The following is a 22107-nucleotide window of genomic DNA, read 5'->3' as shown; positions in this document are numbered from 1 at the left end:
GTGCTGAAGCCTGCCAACCTCTTTGGGTGTCTAGGTGTTTGATCACAGTTGATCTCTCCCTGATCATTTGGCATGGGGAGGAAATGCTGTTTTGCAGGATGGAGCCCTGAGGCGGCTGTCATTCTGAGAAGACTTGAAGGTGGCCAGTTCTGGGTCGCCCTGGTTCCTCTTCTGGCTGTCAAACACCGTCCAGCCGAGGCCAGAGAGACTGGCATCCTCACTAGATGGGTGAATTAAAGTGGGAATGGCAGTGCTGTAGTGGTGTTCAGTCAGACCTCTTGGATGGCTGTTCTGTGTTTCTTTAAAGCGTGTGTATGTGTGTTCAGTCTGTGCATTCAGAGCAGTCACTTGTTTGTTCAACTGTCCTTTTCTTTTTCTCTCTGTTTCAGAGTTCCTATCCGATCTGGGAAGATTTCAACTCCAAGGCAACCAAACTTCACTCCCAACTGCGGTGAGTTCCTTTACCTGGCGGGTTCAACCCACGTCGGCAGGGGCTGACTTGTCAGGTTGTGCTGCTTGCAAAATGCACTTGGACTTCTCTTTAGATGTTCAGGGCTTGTCTTTGGTGCTGGCGACTGAGGTCTGTGGGCCAAGTGGGCATGTGGAAAACGAGGCTGTCATTTGGCAAAGGGGGCTTAAACAGACAGAGTCAACACTGAAATGCTTCCCATGTGGGGGCTTATTTCATGCTTTTTAAACTTATTTCCATTCACTGCTCCCTGGTTTATCCTTCTGTTGTTGTTGGCTAGTGGAAAGCCTGGCTCAAGGGCTGGGACCCAGTGTGATACTGTGGCTACAGTAATGGTGAAGAGCACATTTGTACGACTGTGCCCAGTGTGCCAGATGTGACTGCCCCAGGCCCGTCTGCTCTGCTTTAGTTAAATCATGCTTAGACAATTGCCACGTGCTTTGCATTGAGCAGCCTTCAAGGAGTGTCTGGAGGCATGCATCGGAAGCGAGCGAGGAGCTCAGTGGCTAACCAGCACCCGCTTAGCTCCAATACTGAGTGGTCTGTGTAGGTGGCCCACCATTTTCCAGACTCAATTCAAGGTAGTGACTTGAAATCCCAACACTAGGAACAGCTCTCTTGGTATGAACCTGCCTGGTCAGCCTCACAGATGCCGGGCGATGGGCAGCGAGGAAAATCCTTTTGGGTCTGCCTCTCCCAAATTCTGGAGAGCATGCCCTACATATTTTTGATTGCCCCCCCCCCCCCCCCCCCAAAAAAAAAAAAGAGGTCAGGAGGCATCTTTTCAACTTAAACTTTTTTTTTATCATTCTGCCATGTTTATATTAAATTTATCATCAGGGAGTTGCACTGCTGTTTTGTTACTGTTGCAGTCAATGACATGTGTTCAGGTGATGACCTGGAAGTAAAGAGAAATCTCTCTCTTTCTCTGTGTGTGTGTGTGTGTGTGTGTGTGTTGTGTTTATATGTCTGGTTATTTGGGAGGTAGGGCAAGGAAGGATGTGTGCATCTCTGGCACAAGGGAGATGGCGGGATTGGAGATTAATTGAACAGGAACTGGCCAGGGTAATGGATCCAGGAGCAGGTGGCTGGAGGGGGGTCACCTTGATGATAAGTTGGAGAAATGAGTTAATTTTAGAGTCATTTATTTAGAGGTGCTTTGAGAACCTCTGAGTTAATTGGCTTTGGAGTCTGTGAAATGAGTCTTGTAAGGAAACGGGGTCACAGAGCGGCTTTGTCTTTCATGGCACATTGTGAGGGCCATCATATACCTTTCTGGGTCCCCAGCATTGGCTTTTCTGAAAGAGCAGGGCATGGGAAGATGGCTTGGTGGCTGGCTGTGTGTTGCCCTCTCTTAGGCTTTGATGCTGTGTCCCATCTCTAAAACGGACCTGTGTTTCCTAGGGTATCTTTGACATCTGTAGCTCCTTCATCACCTATGAGTGAGCATACTTGTAATCTGTTTCTTGACTCACATTCCTGTGGTTTCTGATCTCTATCTGGGTGATCTTGTGTTCTCTGACTCTTACTGAGCTTTGTTGTCTTGTGGAGCATAATAAAACACACATGATTTGGATTGCATTGCATGTTCACCTTCTTGTTCTTAGTTTCCTGTATCGCTCCAGGTAAAGATTTTCTTGGAATTCAGGGTGCCTCTTGTGTGAAGCTTCTGCCTTAGCTCTGGATTGGGACTCATCCACCTTAAACTGGCCAAGTTCCCAATCCTGAGGATTTTCTCCCACTCTGTGTAGCTGTCCAGTAAAAGTTGCAGAGTGGGATGCTTAAGCACAACAGCATCTGCCAACCTCCATTGGAGAAGGACATGCTGCGGCTCATGGTTGTGTTTTTTTAAAAGCACTCTCTGCCCCAACTGAACATTTTTCTGGACCCAGCAGCCCACTTGGGGTCCCTGGGCCATTTCACAGACCATCCTGCAGATATTCTGGCAACATAGAGGGCCTCTTGCAAAGCAAACGTGCGCCCAGGTCTTTGACCGAAGGAGCCCTGTGGGTCGCAGCATGCCTGGCCTCCACCCACTTCCCATCAGAGTGACATCCAAGCTGGGCATTCATGACTGTAAGGTGTCACAGGGCCCTAGCACCTCAAGAGGTTGTGTGGCAACTGGACACATCAACAGAGGTAAAAGTTCAGGCATGCCCACCCACAATCCCTCCTTGAGGTCATTGGTGCTTTCCCCAGGGGCAGAACTTTTGGGGCAGCTCTCTTGCGGCCGTCCAGCTCTGGGTGTGATCAGAGCTTCTGGAGATCTGCGAGGGACCCATTTGGCCAATTGACCTGAATTGCCAATTACCTGGCAGTGCCCCTGGCTGGCTCTGACAAGAATCAGCATGGGATTTGGGGTGATGGAGAACCATTCCTGGTCATTTTTACCCATGATGGGTGCACCCTCTGCTTTGGCTCTTCTTCTCTCCCCACCCCCATAATATTCTGCAGTTCTCCCTCTTTGCTAGCCTGCCAACCAATGGCACCCCCCCAAAAAAAATCCCAACAGAAATAAAGGACCCCTTTCTTTCGGCCGCGTCCACCATGGCTTTAGGCTGGCCAGCTATTCCTTGCTCAGCCCCTGTGGTTTTGCTTGTGCTTCTCAGCCCTCTGTGGATTTGAAAGGCTCCCTTGTGTCCATCTCTGCAAACTTGGCCATTGGCGCTGTGTGTTCCCTCGCGCTCTCCCAATGTGCCTTTTGTGTGCTGCTTGGCTATCTGGAAGGAGAGCAAAAGAGAGAAAGAGGGAGAGTCCTGCATTTCCTCTTCCTTTGCCTGCACACAAACACACACTCCCCACACTGACTGTTAAGATGGTTTGCAAGGGAAGGCTTAAAGCCAAAGAATTGCCTAGCAAAGTGGGCTGGCTAACCTCAAGCTCATCCTGCTTTGCATTGCAGATAGAATCAGAGTTGAGAGGTATCATAAGGACCACTTAGTCCATCCCCTGCCTCTGCAGAAATTTGCAGCTAACGAAGTGGCCATCCAGCTTCCGTTTCTCTGTTTCTATGGCAGTAATATATAACAAACCAGTAATGAGAAAGCATTATGCTGATGGCCACACTGGTTTCTCTCAGCTCACCCACGTATCCTCACTTGTATCCCCAAGGCTTTTGGGGAGGTGGGTCAGCATGCCCTCTGCATGGTTGAGTTGACTTGGCATCCCTCACAGCTTGCTCCCTCCAGCGTGGCTCCACCTTCCTTTCTGGCCTTCCAACATCAGACGTCTTTCAGCGTATCCAGTCTGAGGCTGCGGATAAGGTCTTTGGGGAGGTGTGACCCATCACCTGCCCCATGGATCCTTGCCTTCCCTTGGTAGTTGCGCACTTCTTATTGGGGCCAGACACAGCCAGGTCAGAGGGTATGAATGTCATCTTGCAGGAAGGTGAGTCCTGCCCTGAAGCAGATGCTTCAAGAGAAAGAAAACCTGGCCCAAGCCTCTTTAACTGCCTTGGCTTCAGCTTCCAGAACCCTGGGATTTGTCGTTTTGCAAGGCAGCAGTGCTCTTTGGCAGAGAAAGTTAAGCCTGTAAAACTAGGAACCCCAGGATTCTGTAGAATGGAGCTACAGCACTTAAAGTGGCATCAAACTGCATTATTTCTACAGTGCAGATGCACCTAAAACTACATTCAGTTTCTCTTAGTGCTGCAGTTCCTTGTCCTGGTTTCCTTTTCTCAGTTCTGTTAGAGGAATAAGTGTTTTCTGCCTTCTTGTTGCTCTGATTCCCATGATGGCTTCTTCTGTTTTTATTGCGTTTTTGCCTGTTCCTGATAGATTGGCAAAACCAAAGAAGGATCCTTACAGTTTAAGACCTTGTAGCTCTGTGTGTGACTAAACATAAAAATAGAAGTATAAAGTGAATTCAATGTTTGCATTATTGCCTGAATGCAAAGGACTTTCAATACATGATAATTATTTTAACAAGTGGTACAATAAAGCATTTTATGTTCTTAAATTAACAAAGTAACTTTCAATTTGTAAACCAGACTAGTATCTATTTTTTAATTATTCTCCCCTCCCCCTTGAACATTTGTTTTTTCTCTGCCTTGTTGCCTCCGTGGCTTCATAATTTCTGGGGACTTTGCAGCTCTAGCGAAGGATCCAGCCCCAGCCCCTCTGACTGCTTTCTCTCCTCTCTCTCTCTCTCTTTCCCCCTCAGGACCACCGTTCTGGCTGCTGTGGCCTTCCTTGATGCTTTCCAGAAAGTGGCAGACATGGCCACCAACACAAGGGGTAAGGCAAGCGGCAAACCTGAGCTAGCCTGTCACTGATGGGCAAACAATGTGTCCCCAAAACCGACCCCAGCCTTCTTGCGTTTGGTGGCCACCGTGGAGTAAAAGGAGGGAGAGGAGAGTGCAAATCCAGATCTGTGGAAATGGGTCACAGCACATTTGTCCCCGGGCGGCTGGATCACTACGTATGGATTAGTTGCCCTGTAACACCCTCTGAATCCTGCTGGTATTCAGCGGGGGGCTGAGGAGAGATAAAATAGTATGGTTTGGTCAGCTAAATAGACTTGGAAGGAGACGTCGGCAGCGCAGGTCAGGGAAGTAAGAAACCAACAGTGCCTGGGAAGGAAATGGTTGGTTAATTTATTACCTTAATTGTTAGTCCATAATTTACTGCTGTGATGAATTGATATTTGCCTGTTCTGTCTCCTCTGTTGGCTCTGGGATTCCCCCGTTTCTTTATTTCTTGTTGCTTGGTTATTTTGTTATGTGCTTGTAAATATGTGTGTAAATACACATGCACAAGACTCAGTAAATGAGTTTATAAAATTAGAATCATTATTGTTGTTGTTCATTTATATATTGCCATCCATGTCCATGCACTTTACAAACAGTTACAGAATAAAACATTTATAGCTATCCCAATAATATAAAATACAATAAACACACACATGCACACAATGCAAAGTAAAACAAAATAGTCAATACAGATAATCAAGTATACTAAAGATACAAGATAGAAAAAGAAGAAATAGAAGAGCGACTGGGTTCTTCCAGAGCATGGAACAACTTGTAATCTTTCCAAGTGGGGGATGCTGGGAGCTGTACCTTTTCCAAGTTCTGGGTTCACTTACATGCACATGCACTTTCCTTCCCATCCATCCACTATTTGTTCTCCAGGAGAAACCAGCTGGAAGCATCTCAGAAGGGTAGCAGGTCTGATGGCGAAGGCCTGATCCAGACTCCCACCATCTGCTGGCGAGTTTGGTCCCTGGCCTTTGCATGAATAGGCAGAAAAGCAGCAGATGAAGGGGAAACTGCCCACCTGCAGGACCTGGCGGGAGGGGGTTGATTTCCCATAGACCTCACAGTCCACCAGCCTGTCTCCCTCCACCTTCTGCTGATCTCCCCTAATCCACTGCCCACCCACACAAACTCCCACCACAAGGACTGGGAGGGAGAGCCATCCCAGCGCCATGATAAGAGGCACCTGGCTCCTTTGGGGTGAGTGGCTCCCTTTCCAGGTCTGGAAGTGCCTGTTACCCATGAATCCCCAGGGAGAACCCTAGAAGCACCCCTCAGACTAGACTGTTTATTTATTTCGCCTTGACCTTTTGTTGGTTAAAATCCACTTCCTCGGAAGGTCCAAAGTGGATTTTAATCCACATAAATCCAGAATAAAATAAATGGATGTATTGGTTTTACAGGTGCCACCACCAGACTTTCTCCCTCTCCTCTGAAAACTGGTTCCTTTGCTTTTGTATACAAACAGATTATGATGGCTACCTCCTTTGGGAAACTGCTAAAGGAGGGTTTTCCGAACGTGAGTCTTCCCACGCCGTGGGAGTCTTAACCATGGCCAGTGGCATGTTGGAAAAGGGGCACCTGCCTTATTCTGTTTTGAAGGCAGAGGCAGCCTCTTGGAGTAGGTTCAGAGAAGGGCAACAAGGTTGATAAGAGGTATGGAGGACAAAACGTGAGAATAGGCTGAAGGAGATGGGCATGTCCAGCGAGGGGACATTATTTGCCCTCCTTAGATACTCCTCCAGGGCTGCCCCAGAGAAGAAGGGTAGGACTTTTCTTTGCTGCCCCAGAGGATAGGGCCAGTCTAATGGTTTTAAATGACAGGAGGGTAGATTTCAATTGAACATGAGAAGGACCTTCTTGACAGTGAGAAATGGTTGGCAATGGAACCAGTTTCCTAGAGAGGCGGTGGGGTCTCCTCCTCTGGAGGGCTTCAAAAGGAGGCTGAACAGCTCCCTGCTTCTGTAGAGGCACCAGCTGGAGATCATTCACAGATCTTGCATTGAGCATCGGGTGGGACTTGGTGACGTCTGGGCCCCTTCCATCTCTAAGATTCTGTGAACCAGATAACATCAGAAAGATACCAAGTTTTGAAAAGCAAGTGTGGACATCCAGCCGCATCCAAGGTGGTTGTGATGGATGCAAGTGTTGTTGTTTGTCCATTTGTGTTGCATCTTTGGTGGGCTCTGCAGTCCCTGGAGGGGTCTGCATCTGGGAGCTAAGCCATCCCTGGCATTCGTGTGCAGGCTCACTGGGGGGCTTGTCCCCCAGCAATATTTTAACCTTGAAAGGACTATGGCATGGAGTGGGGAGATGTCCCAATGCTAGGGAAGAGGAGGGGGCAGTTATCCTGTGCCTCCCCTATGTTAAGAGTGACCTCTAGTCTTCCCAAATGGGCAGATGGGGGTGCTCTGGAGGGGCTGCTGGACATGTTTATGCCCCGATGCCCAGTCCCCTCCCCCCATCTCTCACCGCCACTAGGGTTCCCTGCGAAAGATTTTGGATTTAAGGGAAGCCGCTTGGACAGATGTGGCCCAATGATAACCAGTGGCTGAGCTGTGCTGGAAAAACAGAAAAGTCAGCTGAGATGAGCATCCATTTGGAAAGAAGGTCAGGAGGGGGTTGGGCAGTGGTCGCACTGCAGCCCCCTTTGGTTGTTTTTTTTGGGGGGGGGTTGGTGGCGCCCCACAGCCTTGACAAGACTCTCTGGGAAGGGGTGGGAAATGAAGACCGAGTGCCCACAAAAACAGCAGAGGGCTTTCTTGGCATGTTGCCCTTTCAGGGTGCCAGGGTTTCTTTGTGCATCTGCCTAGAAAGCGTGGAAAAGAAGGAGAGGGGGCTTTAGAGAACTCCTCCAGCACATCGCAAGGACACATGAGGGGGGCAGTATTATGGGGTTGTAGAAGGCACAACCCTATAGGAATGCCCATGTGCATTTGGCATCTGATGCATTTGCCTGGGAGTGTATGGGACAGCACCGTGATGTTGATTTAGGCATACATTCTGCTGCGCATGTGAAGTCGGTTTTTGGACAGTATGCTCTGGTTGTATCCAGCTGGCAACATCATAGGTAGAGCGGCACATCTGGATCTGTAGTGCAATGAAGTGCACAGAATAGCATGAGAATGCAGATTGCTTCTACAGATAGCCTTTGCCCATTGTGCATTGCAGTTGCACAGTAGGGTTGAAAGCTGTGCGCGCCTTGGCCATTGATCCACATGCCTTGTGCCGCATTGGTATGCAGTATAGGGGTTGCATAATGTAACTCCATGGCAGTGTAGGATTTTGGCCTCTGTGTATGTGTGTGTGTGAGGCTCTTGTACAATAGAAAGGAAGAGACACTGGAGTGGTTCTGTAGGGGATGAGGGGAATCCTACAGGCTGTACTTGGCACCTGGGATCCCCATATATTCTTCCCAGCACCCCCACCCCTCCAAAACATTGCAGAACCCCTTCCCATTTATTGCCAGGATTGCCAGAGAGAGAGAAGAGATGGGCACCTGGTACCCCTGGCTTTCTGGCATATCCAGTTTGAGCACTGGACTATGACTCTGGAGACCAGGGTTTGAATACTGACTTGGGCGGGTTATAGACCGCCCATTTGGGGCGGTCTGCACCCGCCCCTTTCCCCGCGGGCCTCATGGTGGTCAGAGGTGGCAGCCCGCTGTAGGCACCCGATCCACCGCTTTTCAGGCTGCGGGGAAGCAGCAAAAACGCCGCTTCCCCGCAGCCTGAAAAGGGGTGTCCCTGGGGCTTCAAGCCCCAAGGACACCCGCGGCGGCAGGGAGAAAGAGAAAGGGGCCGCTTGGGCCCCTTTCCTCTTTTTAGTCCGCTGGGCGCAGCCCGTCTGAAGGCTGCGCCCAGCGGACTAAACAAGGAAGAGACTCTCGAAACGGAGCTCCTTCCTGCTCCGTGTTCAGGGCGCACTAAGCGCCCTGGCCGCAGAGCAATGGACATCACGTCCACGCCGGGCCCACAGTCTAGAGGCGGCGTGGCCGTGATGTCCTCACGGCGGCGGCCGTATGGAAGGGCCGCCGCCATGTAGTGCGTGATGGGCACGCACTAGGGTTAGGGCGGTGCGGAAGCACCGCCCTTTTGTAACCCTAGTGCGTGCTCGTCACGCACTAAAGTGCCAGTTTGTAACCGGCCTTGGTCATGTAAACCCACTAGGTGATCTTGGGCAAGTCACACTCGCTCAACTGCAGAGGATGGCAATGGCAACCCCCATTTGAAGAAATTTGCCAAGAAAAACCCATGATAGCCTTAGGGCTGCCATAAGTTGGAAACAACTTAAAGGCACACAGAAACAACAAACATCAGTGGTCCAGTGCGATGTGCTTTTATATGCAGGCGTGCGCACACACACACACGTCTGGAGCCTGCAGCCCTTGGGTGTGTCTCCTTGGCCTCCTTGCCCAGGGAGGGTCCTTCCAGACTGGGCTGGTGGCTATCTGAGCTGGCTTTGCAGCCACGCTTGCCCTAACACCGTACGGAGCTGGCTGGCTTCCCCATGCAGCAGATGGCTTCTGCCTCTTTACCAGACTCCTGGTATCCGGGCCATCTGGAACTCGGGACACAGAAAGAAAGAAGAGGCGGAGGCAGCGGAGAAAGACTCTCTCTGGCTGAGACCGGCCTGCAAGAGATGCCTCATGCCTATTTTTTGGGATCTGTCTGGTGGCCCTTCACATTGACCCCAGAAGTCTCAGGAGAACATTGCTTCCTCCTCCTCCTCCTTCATCCTCTCAGCCAGATTTGTCCTCTTCCTTCTTTCTGCAGGTTAGACAATCTGACACACTGGCAGGACGCAGACGCAGCTCCTGCTATCTTGATGCTGTTTCTGATTCTCCATCTTTCTCTCTCTCTCTGTAGTAGCGGTGGAAAGCGTATTTGCAGTTATTTGAGAAATGTGTCAGGAGACCTCATGGAGAAGGATAACAGAGCAGGAAGGCTTTGTGCCATTTCTTCCTGGCATTGGAACATGTTGAGATGTGGTAGAGGAATTATTGTATTGAAGAACACTTGGATTTCCCCCCCCCCCCCAGTTTGGAAAAAGTGTTTCCTGTGCAGAAAATAGAATTATTTGCATGGAAAACATGTTTGTTTGCTTTGGGACTGTTGAATACTGTGGGAGAAATGGTTGTTTTCTCCAGTGGGGAGAGGAATGGGGCAATTGTTTGTCCTTAGTGTGAAGTTGGAAATTTACATCCTTCCTGTTTGGAAAGTTGGGTGGAAGGTGTGCTCTGGAGGGATCCTTCTCCATTCCTCTGAGGGGATAATGGGTTTTCTCTTCCCCTCTCCTTCCAGGAGCCACAAGGGACATTGGCTCAGCCCTCACCCGGATGTGCATGAGGCACCGGAGCATTGAGGCCAAACTGAGGCAGTTTACCAAGTAAGTGCGGTAGACTCCCTTGGAAGGTGTTGGGCTGTCTTTTGCTGGAGGTTTATGAGAGGCTGGATGATGCCCAGCACTTGGGCGTTCTTTACCTGGTGATTGCCTGTGCTGGGAAAAGGGGGTCAAGATAGATGGCCCTCAGGGTCCCTTCCCATCTCTCCACTTCTGGGATTCCTCCCCCACCACAAACAACCCCCTTTTTGGGGTTGTTTTTGGGGGAGAGGGGTTGGAGACTTTCAGTGGGTTGCCTCTTCCACCCTATGGGAGGTGGGGATCAGGGTCTGTTTCCCCCTATACCAGCTGTCCCAAATCAGATGTAGTGGGTTGCAATTCTCAGCATCCCCAACCAGTATGGGATATGTTGTGTGATGTGAGGCAATACAGTGCTAGATTCTCTGGGTGTCACTCAGTGTGTGATAGCCACAGTTTTTTTCTTGGCCTCCTTCGCCTCATGGGAAGAAGACATTTACCACTCTCACTTCTTGGGGGCCCAAAGGCTGGAAGGTTCAGGGGCACGCCAGGGCTGCCTCGGAGGAGCTGTGGGGCCCAAGGGTGTCTTGTATGGGCAGAGGCCTCCTCTTCCTCCTCACCTTGCCCTCCTGGCATCTCTCCTGCTGCAGTGCCCTCATGGAGAGCCTGATCAACCCCCTGCAAGACCGGATTGAGGACTGGAAGAAAACTGCCAACCAGCTGGACAAAGACCATGCGAAAGGTAAAACTGGGCAAAGTTTGGATGTCTAACTTTGTTTTGAGTGTGATGTGCCCCTTGGGCAGCTAGCATTTCACTGACAGAGGCCAGCAACAAACTGGAACATCTCTGCTCTGCAGAACACAGCTGGGGAGGAGGAGTAAAGTTGGGGCTTCATCCACAGCTCCTTGGAGCAATTCCCTGTCTTCCCTGCTCCAGATTTATGGGGGGCCCTGAACCCTCTTGCTGATCTGTGGCTGTGACATGAGGGGGAAGGGGTTGGCAGGAGGAATATTGTGCACGCCACAAGTGTGACTCCAGCACTTGTCTGTCCTGGTTCCTTCTCCAGAGTACAAGCGTGCCCGACACGAGATCAAAAAGAAGTCCTCTGACACACTGAAACTTCAGAAGAAAGCCCGTAAAGGTAAGATGGTGCCCGGGGCCTCACCAGCTGGAAGGCTGCGGCTGGTGCCAATTGACTCCTGATGACTGGCTGAGCTGGACCCACAGTTCTCCCTCATCTTCTGCCTGTGGCACGGCTGCCCCTTTGAAGCCTGGGCAGAACTGCACCTCAGGCCCTGTCCCCTTTCCCTGGGCATTGCTGGATTAATGGTATGCCTGAATGCACTGTGGTGGGATCTCAGACACAGAGGATGCTGTCACTAGCGGGGGAGACTTTTAATGGATGTAAGTGGGGTGTGCGTGTGAGTGAGTGGTGTACTTGTTTGGAGTTGTATCTAGAAAGAATGGTGATAGCTGGGGAATTGGGGAGGGGGGCCACTTGGGGGTCCCATCTTGAGTGAAAAGATGGCTCCTCTGTACATCTGCCTGTCTTTCATACACTCTTCTTCTTTATTTCTCTTCTTCCTCCCTTTCTACCTCTCTTTCTTTCTCTTTCTTCCTTTCTTCTCTTTCCTTCTTTTCCACATTCTTCCTGTAGAACTACTTGGTAAGTCAAATGCTACTGCCAAACCCGCTTCATCCTTGCCTCCATTCCTCTTCCTTGCCTCTCCGTGGCCTTGGCTTGACTTCTCTGTCATCCTGGCCACCTTCTTCCTTTCTGGTTGTGCTTGAAATGAGATTCAGCTTCAAGGGGGCCACGCTCCAAAGGCATGTGTAGGCGCCATCCATGCTGACAGGCAGGCAGTCCGTGGCCCCACATTGGGTCTCCTCCTTCCGCTATCTTTGGGGCCAGGGAGACCTCAACTTCCCTTTCAACCTTCCTGATAGATCATGACACATTGAATTAGCAGCATGGGGTGTGATGCAGACAGAAGCTCAAGAAAGCTCACAACAGCCCTTTAGGATAGGCCAATGCTGCCTTTTATTTGCCTCCATCTGTTCCAGTCACAGCTGCAAAGGAGATGGCCTCCCAAATCTGAGACTGGAGAAGTTGCTCCCAGAGTGGTTGCTTACTTTAGAAAAAGGCTGGGTTTTCTTCTTGTGCAAACAATTAGGAGCAGCTGTTCTCCTTTTAAATTGATAGCAGGGGTTTTCTGCATTTTTAACACTACAAAAAACTACTTACTCCAAACCAGAAGGGGGTTTCTTGCCTCTTTGGTCTTTCCCCATTCTTTGGCTGTCTATGGCCATGATCTTCCATTGTTCCAGGGTAGCGTAAATAAAACAATTGTGCTAATAAAAACACAACTAATCTATCTTACTAAAAATGGCATCAATGTGAAACAGTTTTAAAGCAATTAAATAGTTGAAATAAGGATGCATGTGCCTTCCATAAAAAGAGACACCTGAAGCTGCCGGTGAGCAGCCTAAAGCCTGTCTGAGAGTGGGCTGGGCTCATCTCTTGTGTCAGAGAGTTCAGAGGCTGGGAGTAGCCACCAGGAAGACCTTTTCTCTCTCTCTCTCTCTCTTCACCAGATGTGCCCGTGATGGCCGGGGGGGGGGGGGGACTAAAAGGACCCCCTCAGGCTGATGTAGGCTGGCAGTGGCACATGTGGGTGTGAGTTTGGTTTGCCCCACATAGAGGTCTGTCTTTGGTCCCTTCCTCACCAGCAACCAAAGCAACCCCCTAAACCTGGGTCTCATTTCAGGCCGCATCAGCCCCTCTTGCTAGAAACCCCCCTCCATTCCATCTCCTCTTTCTCTTCCTGAGGCTCTGCTCTCCCTCCTTGGATGGCTGGGGGTCCACTGCTGAGATCCATCCCCAAATTCCTCCCAGGGAGGGCAAGCTCTGTGTTTGGGGGTGGGATGGGATGGGGAGAGCCCCTTAACTGAACTGGGGGGGGCATCTCACCCTCCCTTTTTGGTGCTAGCTTTTGCTAAGCCTGGCACACTGCCCCTTACTCCATCAAAAAGCTACTTCCCAGCCCACTCAGGCAACTTGCCTTGGATCAGCAGCTGCTGGGGGTTTAGCCACAGTGGTTCCCTCTCCTGCTGAGCCCCGCATCCAGGATCTCAGCCTTGGTTCCGCCAAACCATGCCCCCACTGCCACTGTCTCAGCCGCTTTGGCAGTTCTAGACTTTTCCATGGAAGTCAGCCATCCTCGCCATCTCCACCACTCTTCTTCCTCTTGGCTGCTCAGTCACCTCTCGCTTTACCTTCTCTGCATGGGGGCTTGTGGAAGTGATGGTGGGGCCATGACTGTGGGAGGTATGGCCAAAGGGCCACGGAGCCAAGAGCTGCCAGTCTCCATGCTGAGTGCTTAGCAGAGGTTTTTGTTGCTCACTGCAAATGCCACCACAGCACTTCTTGCTTAAATGTGGCAGAAGCCCTCTTTGGCAGTAGCTGTGCTTTGGCAAATCCTTCAAAGCCTCTCTCTTGATACCCCTGCCTGGATTGGCCTCTGGCTATGGCCACCCACCCTCATGCCGCTAACCAGAAAGCCTTGCTAGTGGGACCCAGCCGCTCAGTCACCCCAAATCCTGCACTGGCAGTGGAACGGGAAGGGCTGCATGTGGGTCAAATTTAGAGTCCTTGTGGGGCAACCAGGGAGGGGTGGTGCATTGGGAGAGCCATGGAGGGTGGTTGGATTAACACAGGTCCCTGAAGGTTGCCCAAAAGTAATAAGGCAGAAGACAAGTTGAGTGGCAGCATAAGCAGTGGGGTGGGGGGACCCCCAACTGCTCCAAAGACCCAGGGTTGTGTACATGTGCAGCTGCTTCTGCATTTGATCATGGGTTAGCTAATGCCCATCTTCTTGGTGGCAAAGGTCACGGTGCCCCTTGCAAGGTGCAGGAGAGACCAGATAGGCAGTAACAGGGAATATCTCAGAGCCAGAAGCTGGCTTTGGTCTTCCAGATGATCTGATCCAACTCTGGGGATGCATTCAGAACATTTTGCATGGCAGGAGAAGGAACCCCCACCCCCCCCCCCAAAAAAAAACTCTTCTGTGTCCAGTGACTGCCTTCAAAGTTTAGGCTTCCCCCTCCTTGCAAAGTCTGTGGCTTCCTGAGTGAGAAGGGAGAGGCTGTTGGGGGCATAGGGTGGGCATAGTAAGAGATGCCAGGCAGAAGGGAAGGGGGAGAGGAACCAAAGGCAGGAGAAGAGAGAACTTGAGTAGGTCAGAAGAAAAGGGGGTGTATCGTGCAAAGCACACAACACCAGAGATTGAGAGCTTCTAACTTTCAAATACACAGAGGGAAATATACATTATATGCAGGCGCCCCATACACGGCTTTAACATTACGCAGAAGGTTAAGCTGCCAGGCGATGAATGGCGCATGTGCCCATGGCGTCTGTGCTGCACTGAAAGCAGAAGCGATCCCTCATTGCAACCAATGGGGTTTGAGCTTGCACATTTTTCCCCATATGCAGGGGGATCCGGAACGGATCCCTGCGTATGGAGGACCCACTGTACTTGTCTGTAGTAGAGATGCAGTCAGGCCTGGCAACCCAAAATAGAATCTGTGTCTCAAATGGGGTTTCTTCAAAATTAGATAAAGGAGAGGCCACACTTGGTGTCTTCCAGGCCTAGAGCCTCAACGCCAACATCCCCAGTTGTCAAGAGGGTTCATACTGGGCTGGGTTGGCAGCTACTGGGCCTTGGCTCCCCATTTTGCAGCCTGGCCTGTGATTCCAGCCCTGGGTTGGACGGTTTGGACTTGTGACTGAACGGTGGAAGTGGGGACAGACCGTTAGTGGGAGATGGTGCTAGAGGGATGAGAATCACGCAAGGTGTGGGCAGTGCCCTGGGCTTTTGGCCCAAGGTGCCCTCTTGGTTTGCCCCAGTAATTAGATATATCTTGACAGAAAATAGGCAATGCTACTCCTAGAAGCCCCCAGAAGTGGCAGTTCTCCCTCAGTGCCCCCAAGACTTGTTCTCCCAAACAAAAGACTCACAGACCTAAAGATGGACTTCCACCCAGCTCCAGATTTGTTTGGAGGACCTGGCACAGCCCACAGCAGGTCTCAGGGGCCGAGAACTGGCCTTTGGGCCCCTGGTCCATGAGCTCAGAGCCCACAGGAGCCTTCTCCACCTGCTGCTCTCCTGCCTAACAACCCTTGTCCCCTGGGTCCTGGGGGAGACAGGCATCACCCACATGAAACGCGGGGAGGCCTGGCTCCCTTTTAGCCTGGGGCAGGATCTTCCTGGCAAGACCTCTCCATGGCAGACAGCGGTGCGTAAACCAGGGTGGGTGGGTAGTTGTTGAGCCCTTCTGTGGAGGGTGGCTGGTTTCCCGGAAAAAGGGAGCCTCCCATCTTGCGCCCTGGTCTCACTCTGTTTTTTTCAGGGAAGGGGGACCTGCAGCCCCAGCTGGACAATGCCCTCCAGGACGTCAATGACATGTACCTCCTCTTGGAAGAGACGGAGAAGCAGGCCGTCCGCAAGGCCCTCATTGAGGAGAGAGGGAGGTTCTGCACCTTCATCACTTACCTGCAGCCAGTGGTGGTATGTGCCCACCCCGACTCCTTGGCCAACCACAGGGGGATTGGGGAGGCCCCCAGAGGGAATGACCTTCCCCCAAAGAAAATGCACAGTAAATATTTGTTGGCAAGCCTAGGAATGAAACTTCCGCTGCGGCTCCCCTCTCATAGCAGTATTGTCAGACCAAAATTATACACAGGTCTATTGGGATGTAAGTTCCAACAGCTCAGCAGGGATTGTGAGATGAGGGTCTAGGCTTACCGTATCTGTGGAATTAAGGGCAAACACCCATGGCACTATTTTGGGTTTTTGGTGGCACGGAGCAGCCCAGTAGATCCTATCAAACCTCTTTGCATACAGTTTTTAATATATATTTTAATGTTGTTTTACTCTTCGGAGAAGACAATAATGGAAAAGGTGGAGGCAGTAGGAGAAGAGGTAGACCCTATTGCAGGTTCAGAGACCCCATCAAAGTCATTACTTGAGGGTCTCGCATTCACAACTCAAAGTAGACTTGGGGGCAATCATTTTAATGCCCCCTCCACTTCTTAATAGGCAGTGATTCTGGGCCTAGTTTTGTTTCTGCAGGAGAAAGGCCTCAAGAGGTTTATTGTATTTCAGAATGTCTGAGTTAAGGAGCATGACAGCAGGCGCTGATTCCCTCTGGATCTGCACTGCAGGGACCCAGATGAAACCGCACAGGATGCTTCCAAAGTGTTTCAGTTCAGCATGCTCTCATTCTTTTTCTACAACCTGCTTTGCCCCCAAACCATAGAGCCTCTCTCTCTCTCTCAGCATGATTTAATGGTTTGGGCGATGGACAGTGACTCTGGAGAATAGAGTTCAAATTCCTGCTTGGTCATAGAAACTCATTGGGTGACCTTGCGCAAGCCACACTCTCCCAGCCTCAGCCTCCCCTCTGAACAAATTCTGCCAAGAAAACCCCATGATAGGGTTGCCATAAATCAGAAATGACTCAAAGGCACATGACAACAGCAACAACTCTCTCCTCCTCCCAAAACTGCTTATCTTATTGCCCACATAGAACTGCTAGATTTTCTTGGGCCATTAGCAAACAGGATGTGTGGTTAATAGTCAGGTGACAAGGACGATATTCCTTACTTCATTTCAGTAATTTAACTATCATCCTATTAGAGTAATCTGGATTAAGCTCTGGGCCACCACCGCAAGACTGGATTAAGGTCTCAGACTGGTCATCCCCCTGAGGCTGCCTGCTGGCACGTCCTGGATTGCCCCCCTTCCCGACGGCATCTCTCTGGCCAGAGGAGCCTCTTGCCCCCTTGTGGGAATGCCTTCATGGCTCAGTTGCTTTGGGGGGCAGTCCCCCAGTTGTCCGTCTCAGTACCCACCAGCCCCTCTTCTGGTGCCAAAGAGGGCAACCCCCTCTTCTGCCAGGCATTCCCTCGCAGAAGCTCCTGCCTATGGCTGGCAAGGTGGGCAATGGTCTTGGCTGCCCCCCAACTCTGCCCCTCCGCAGATGAGGCCGCACATTGGCCAAAATCCCACTATGTCCTTCCTTGTGTTAAGATACACTTAGATAACTATGTGGTGGATTTGTTCGGCTGTCCTGTTGCTGAATCCATGTCCATGAGAAGCTGAAGCCAAATAAATCCAGTGTGCCTTTGGGATACGGTGGGAATCTTGGCCGTTTGTCTTCTGGGGGTATGGTAGTTTGTCCCCTGTGCCCATAGGTCTTAATTCTTTCCCCTCTCTCATCTTCCAGAATGGAGAGATCACCATGCTGGGAGAAATCACCCATCTCCAGGGCATCATTGATGATCTGGTGGTCCTGACTGCTGACCCTCACAAGTTGCCATTAGCCAGTGAACAGGTAGGAGAGTCACAGCCATGGGTCAAGGCAGGAGAGCATTTTATGCCTACGGATCCCCCTGAAAGAAACACCCCACCCCACCCCCACAGACACACACAGGGCCTGACCCCAATGCCGGCTCTTTTGCAGGTGATCAAAGACCTGAAGGGCTCTGACTACAGCTGGTCATACCAGACGCCCCCCTCCTCCCCCAGCAGCTCTGGCTCCCGCAAATCCAGCATGTGCAGGTAAGACTGTGGAAGCCACAGAACCATGGCCCAGTGGGCTAGGGGCTGCAGGGGGCTTCCCAGCCTCCGCCTCCAGCCTTCTCATGTTGCCGTGATCCTCCTTTTGGTGGTGATGGCCCCTGCAGGTATTTGGAAGGCCTCCTTTTGCTTGCACGATGAGGGCAGCCCCTCTGTGCTGTAGGGCTGAGCTAGCATTAGGGGGCTCACAAGTGCCAGCAAATTGCCTGGCAGAGCTCTGGACTGGCGGCCTCCCGCCTTGCTTTTTGGCTAAGCTCTAATCACAGGGAGACAAGCAAGAGGCTTTCTTTGACTCAGACGCAGCTCAGAAATACTTCAAATGGAATAAATGGAAACAGGCCTACTTGCTCTTTCAGAACATTACGGCAGGAAATGCATAATTTAAGGCTCTGCGCACCCTCTCCCTCCCCCTGAGAAGAGAGGCTGGCAGATCAAAGGCTGTTCATCAGCTGTGCCCCTCTCCCTGCCCCTTGGATTAAGAGGAAGGCCGTGCAGTTGTCTGAACTGGCACAGAGGAAAGGGCTTGGAGGGAGAGGGACCCCCAGCACAGCTCAGCCCCTTGATGCCCTTTCTCACAGTCACGTTGGGGGAAGGAAAGCCCAGGAGGGGGGCTTAGAAAACTAAATGCGACAAGGATGAGAGCGCAAAGAGGGAGTGAAGGAAAGACCGTTGTTCCTGGAGCAGTGGAGCCAAAGCACGGGAGGTGGGTGGAGATGGACTTAAGCCTCTGTTCAGATGGATGCTTGGCAGCCATGGAGAAAGAGGCAGCAGCAGAGTGAGATGGGGGTTTCTTTTCTTCATTAAAAACAGCCTAAGCTGCCACCCCTAATTTTAAGGGTCAAACACTGTGCAAAACCACACAGTTTTAGCTGTCCACCCGAAGCTGTGGTGGGATGATGGAGCCAGCCTGACCTCCCTTGTGAGGGAGTTCCACAGTTTCACCAATCAGTCTGAAATGCTTTCACGTACCAAAACAAGCAAAAAACACTAAGTGCTTAACAATCTGCATCCCACTGAATGGATGCCTGCTCCCAAGTGGCAGCCAGCTTGAGTCGCTAGTCTTGCTGGGCTCTTCTACCATCAAGGATAGTTGGGTCCCACTAGGAAGCAATGGGACACCTTCTTCTCTCAACATGCTTCTTTCCTTTCCTGCCTCTGGCATAGTTTGTCCCCTTGTTCTTATAACTGACTGTGCAAGGGATCACCTTGGCACCCTTTGCCTATCTCTGTCCTGAGAATAGGCTCCGTCTTTCTCAAGTGCCCCCCTTCCCATTTTATTTTTCCCTCTTGCTGTCCCCCCTCCATGGTCCTCAGGCTCAGTGACCCAGTGCCTCCTGTCCTTGCCTTGCAGCCTGGCACAGCCGGTAAATGCCAACACCCGCCTGTCCAGCGTCTCATCACACGACTCTGGCTTCATCTCCCAGGATGCCATGTTCTCTAAGCCACCTTCCCCCATGCCCTCGGACATCACAAGTCAGGTAAGGCCAGGGTGTCTTTCCTGACAGCCATGTGGCACATGGTACCTGAAGGAAGGCAGCAGCTGAGGCCGGCTATGCTGTTGGCAGCCTGGATGAGTGATTGAGAGCCCCAGTGAACCCCTTTGTGATTCAAGGAGCGCTGGTGGAATTGTGAGGTCCTAGCAGCATCCGCCTCTTCCCCAGCCAGCTTTCTGCTAATGTGTGCTTCTGTGCGTGTAGGGTGGCATACGTTTTGCCAGGATTGGTGCCGCTGGTTAAGAGCTGGTGCCTGGGGCTGGGATGCCAAGAGCCTGGCTGCTTGCTCTGTGCCAGAGTTGTCGGTCCCCTCCACCTTTGCCTCCACCTGCCTGCTGCTGCTGCTGCTTTTCCTTCACCGGCTGCATAACCTGCTCTCTTCTCTTCCTTCTCTGCACATGTGTCTATTTTGCTGCTGCCGCTGGTGCCGGTTGGACTTTGGGCATGGCAGAAGTCCTCCAGCTCTGCGTCCTCCGAGGCCTCAGAGACCTGCCAGTCTGTTAGCGAATGCAACTCCCCGACCTCGGTTAGTTCTAGCTCAGGCGTGGGTTTGGGGGTGGGGGGGTGCCAGATGGCCAAAGGCGACAATGCTTAAATCAGTGACACCCCCCTCCCCTCCACCTGTTCCTCTTCCTCCTCCTCCCCCTGCTGAACCCCAGCCTCTCACACCCAGGATGCTGGGACTGCCACCACCACTTAACAACTGTTGCATGTCACGAATCTCTTGGGAAATTGAACTTGTGCAACCTGAATGGCTGCCTCTTCCATTTTCCGCTCCTTATCCTTTTTGGCTGGCTTTCTGCTTTTTGGGTTGGTTTTTCTGGGTCTCTGGCTTCCTCTACAGCTCTGTCCCGCAGGTGACCGTCAGCCCTCCTCCCCACCAGCCAAGTGGGTCTCGGGGGTCCAGCACTTTCGGTCTGGGCACTGGGTGGGTTGCTTCACCGTGGTTTCTTGGTGTGTTTCAGTGGAAACCGCTGAATGTAGCCCTGGTGGCCAGGACTGAAGGAAGCTCCCGAAGAAGCCTTAGCTTGGTGTGTATCCTGTGGGGCATGTCTGCCCAGGGGAGCCCAACTGGGGGGAGACCAGGCCTAGGGGCAGCCCTGGCACCCCTGGTTTAGGAATTGTGTGCCTCCACCTCCCCCACATTGGCCAAGAGAGGGAAGTGGGTTGTGCAGGGAAAGGGCACCACTGACCGAAGGATTCTCCGCAGTTCTCCAGATGTTTTGGGCAACCTCTCAGCAGCCACAGGATTTCTGTAGGCTGAAGGTCCAAACGCCTGGGAGGCTTGCATGGGGGACTCACTGTGTCTGGACCAGTGGTTCTTCTCAACCTTTGGCTCTCTCGCAGATGGGTTTGGACATCTTCAGCTCCCAAAAGCCCCAGCTGGTATGGGCCTGTCGTTGGGGATTCTGGGACCTGACGTCCAGAATGCCTGGAGGAAGGTGAAAGGGTGAGAGCCGCTGGTCTTCCTGGACATCTTGACAACAGTGGGGTGGACTCTGCTTTGCCCTCAGGCCCCAGGAAGGACTCCTGCTCCAACCTCTAACCAGCTGTCCTTGCCAATCCATCTGGATAGTTCTGAGTTGGACAGAACCCCATGCGGAAAGCGGTGCCTGACATTCCTGGCTCAGCACAGCCCTTCTGCTCCCCAAAAAAGCACATATTTAAGCCCAGCAGGGAGTAGGTTGGCTTTTACTTGGGCCTTGTTTTTGTTTGGGCAGCCCAACTTCCAAGACAATTCTTCTAGAGGGTGTCACAAGAGAGCCTTTGCTCGGCTCCTGTGCCACAGTTTAGCTTTGAAAGAGGGCCCTTGTACAATTGCAGAGTGCACTTCCCATAGTACTGGAGAGATGATGAACAGAATGCCCTGGATTGTAGACAACATGGTCTTGATACCGGTTCTTACATCAGTATTTACCAGGATGTGGCGGGAAGGGGCATGGGTCCAGTAGGGGCACTTACTGGGGGCCCAGCCCACTTCTGGTTGAATGGCAGCTCAGCTGGTGCTAAACCTAATCCCATCCTTGACTCAGCACCAGCCTTGCTCCCAGTCAACTCAGAGCAGCTGCAGGAGGAAGAGTCTTAAAGTCGGGTCTGGAGTCACTGCAGCAATGGGCCCCCTGCCACTTCAGTTCTCCAGCTTCTATGGCTGGCACCCCCCCTCCCCCCCACACTTCAGGCATCCGGACAAGTACCCCCACTTTTTCAAAGGCACAGGCCCTGGGAAGACCTGGGACTCATACAATTTCTCTTGACAGTCCAGCATCTCTAAGTGTTTTAAGTGATGGTGGGGAATAGCACCATCAGTTGTCAGCCCAACAAGGCAAAATGGTTTACGCACCATTTTGTGCGATCTTGGCAAGAGACCCCCTGTCTGCTCTGTGATGCTCTCATGGCAGTCTCCCCTCTTCTGACCCTCCTATCCATGGCCCCCACCCCTGCCCTCTCCAGCCCTGGCACCTCCTGGTGGCGGTGCCGAGTCCCCAACCGCGCCATCCTACCGGGCTCCTCTTGGCTTTTTCAGGACTGGTCCAAGACCAGCCTCTATGAGCAGCCGGTGGCCAACACCCTGCAGCGTCGGAAGGACCGGGTGGACCATGTGCGCGAGGCAGAGCTGGGCTCCTCACCGCTGGTGTACCCAGGCCTGAGCTTGGAGGAAGGGCATCGCCCACGTATGTCCCCGGCCTCCATCGCCGCCAAGGTACGGAAACCCCCAAGGAATGCTGGGACACAGCTTGGGCTGGAGGGCCCTGGCCAATGGCGCTCTTGGCTTGTGTGCCCAGGAGCTCCAAGGCCCCATTGGCTCTGTGACGGCCTAGCTCAGCTGGGGAATGTGGGCTGCAGACACCACTGTACTGCGCAAGTCTTCAGAATGGCACAAGGCAGCA

General features: G+C 52.0%; 1 protein-coding gene across 7 annotated transcripts in view; it reads left to right on the top strand.

Annotated features, from left to right (window-relative positions):
- Window positions 1–22107, top strand: part of MTSS2 (MTSS I-BAR domain containing 2) — a 34697-nt gene that overhangs the window by 7123 nt on the left and 5467 nt on the right. For 2 of the 7 annotated variants that reach the window (XM_042480846.1, XM_042480852.1), the window contains exons 2-14: window positions 390–451; window positions 4631–4704; window positions 10028–10112; window positions 10736–10827; window positions 11153–11227; window positions 11744–11752; window positions 15496–15653; window positions 17374–17481; window positions 17611–17708; window positions 19078–19204; window positions 19671–19745; window positions 20185–20250; window positions 21744–21920. In XM_042480846.1, the coding sequence (XP_042336780.1) occupies window positions 390–451; window positions 4631–4704; window positions 10028–10112; window positions 10736–10827; window positions 11153–11227; window positions 11744–11752; window positions 15496–15653; window positions 17374–17481; window positions 17611–17708; window positions 19078–19204; window positions 19671–19745; window positions 20185–20250; window positions 21744–21920 (1206 nt within the window). The remainder of the gene's footprint in view (window positions 1–389; window positions 452–4630; window positions 4705–10027; window positions 10113–10735; window positions 10828–11152; window positions 11228–11743; window positions 11753–15495; window positions 15654–17373; window positions 17482–17610; window positions 17709–19077; window positions 19205–19670; window positions 19746–20184; window positions 20251–21743; window positions 21921–22107) is intronic. The other 5 variants (XM_042480847.1, XM_042480850.1, XM_042480848.1 and 2 more) reach the window with 5 other exon arrangements.

This window comes from Sceloporus undulatus, chromosome 8 (assembly GCF_019175285.1).
Source record: "Sceloporus undulatus isolate JIND9_A2432 ecotype Alabama chromosome 8, SceUnd_v1.1, whole genome shotgun sequence".
Classification (NCBI taxonomy): Eukaryota; Metazoa; Chordata; class Lepidosauria; order Squamata; family Phrynosomatidae; genus Sceloporus; species Sceloporus undulatus.
Note: the sequence above shows the minus strand (reverse complement) of the source record. Positions and strands in the feature narration are given on the sequence as shown.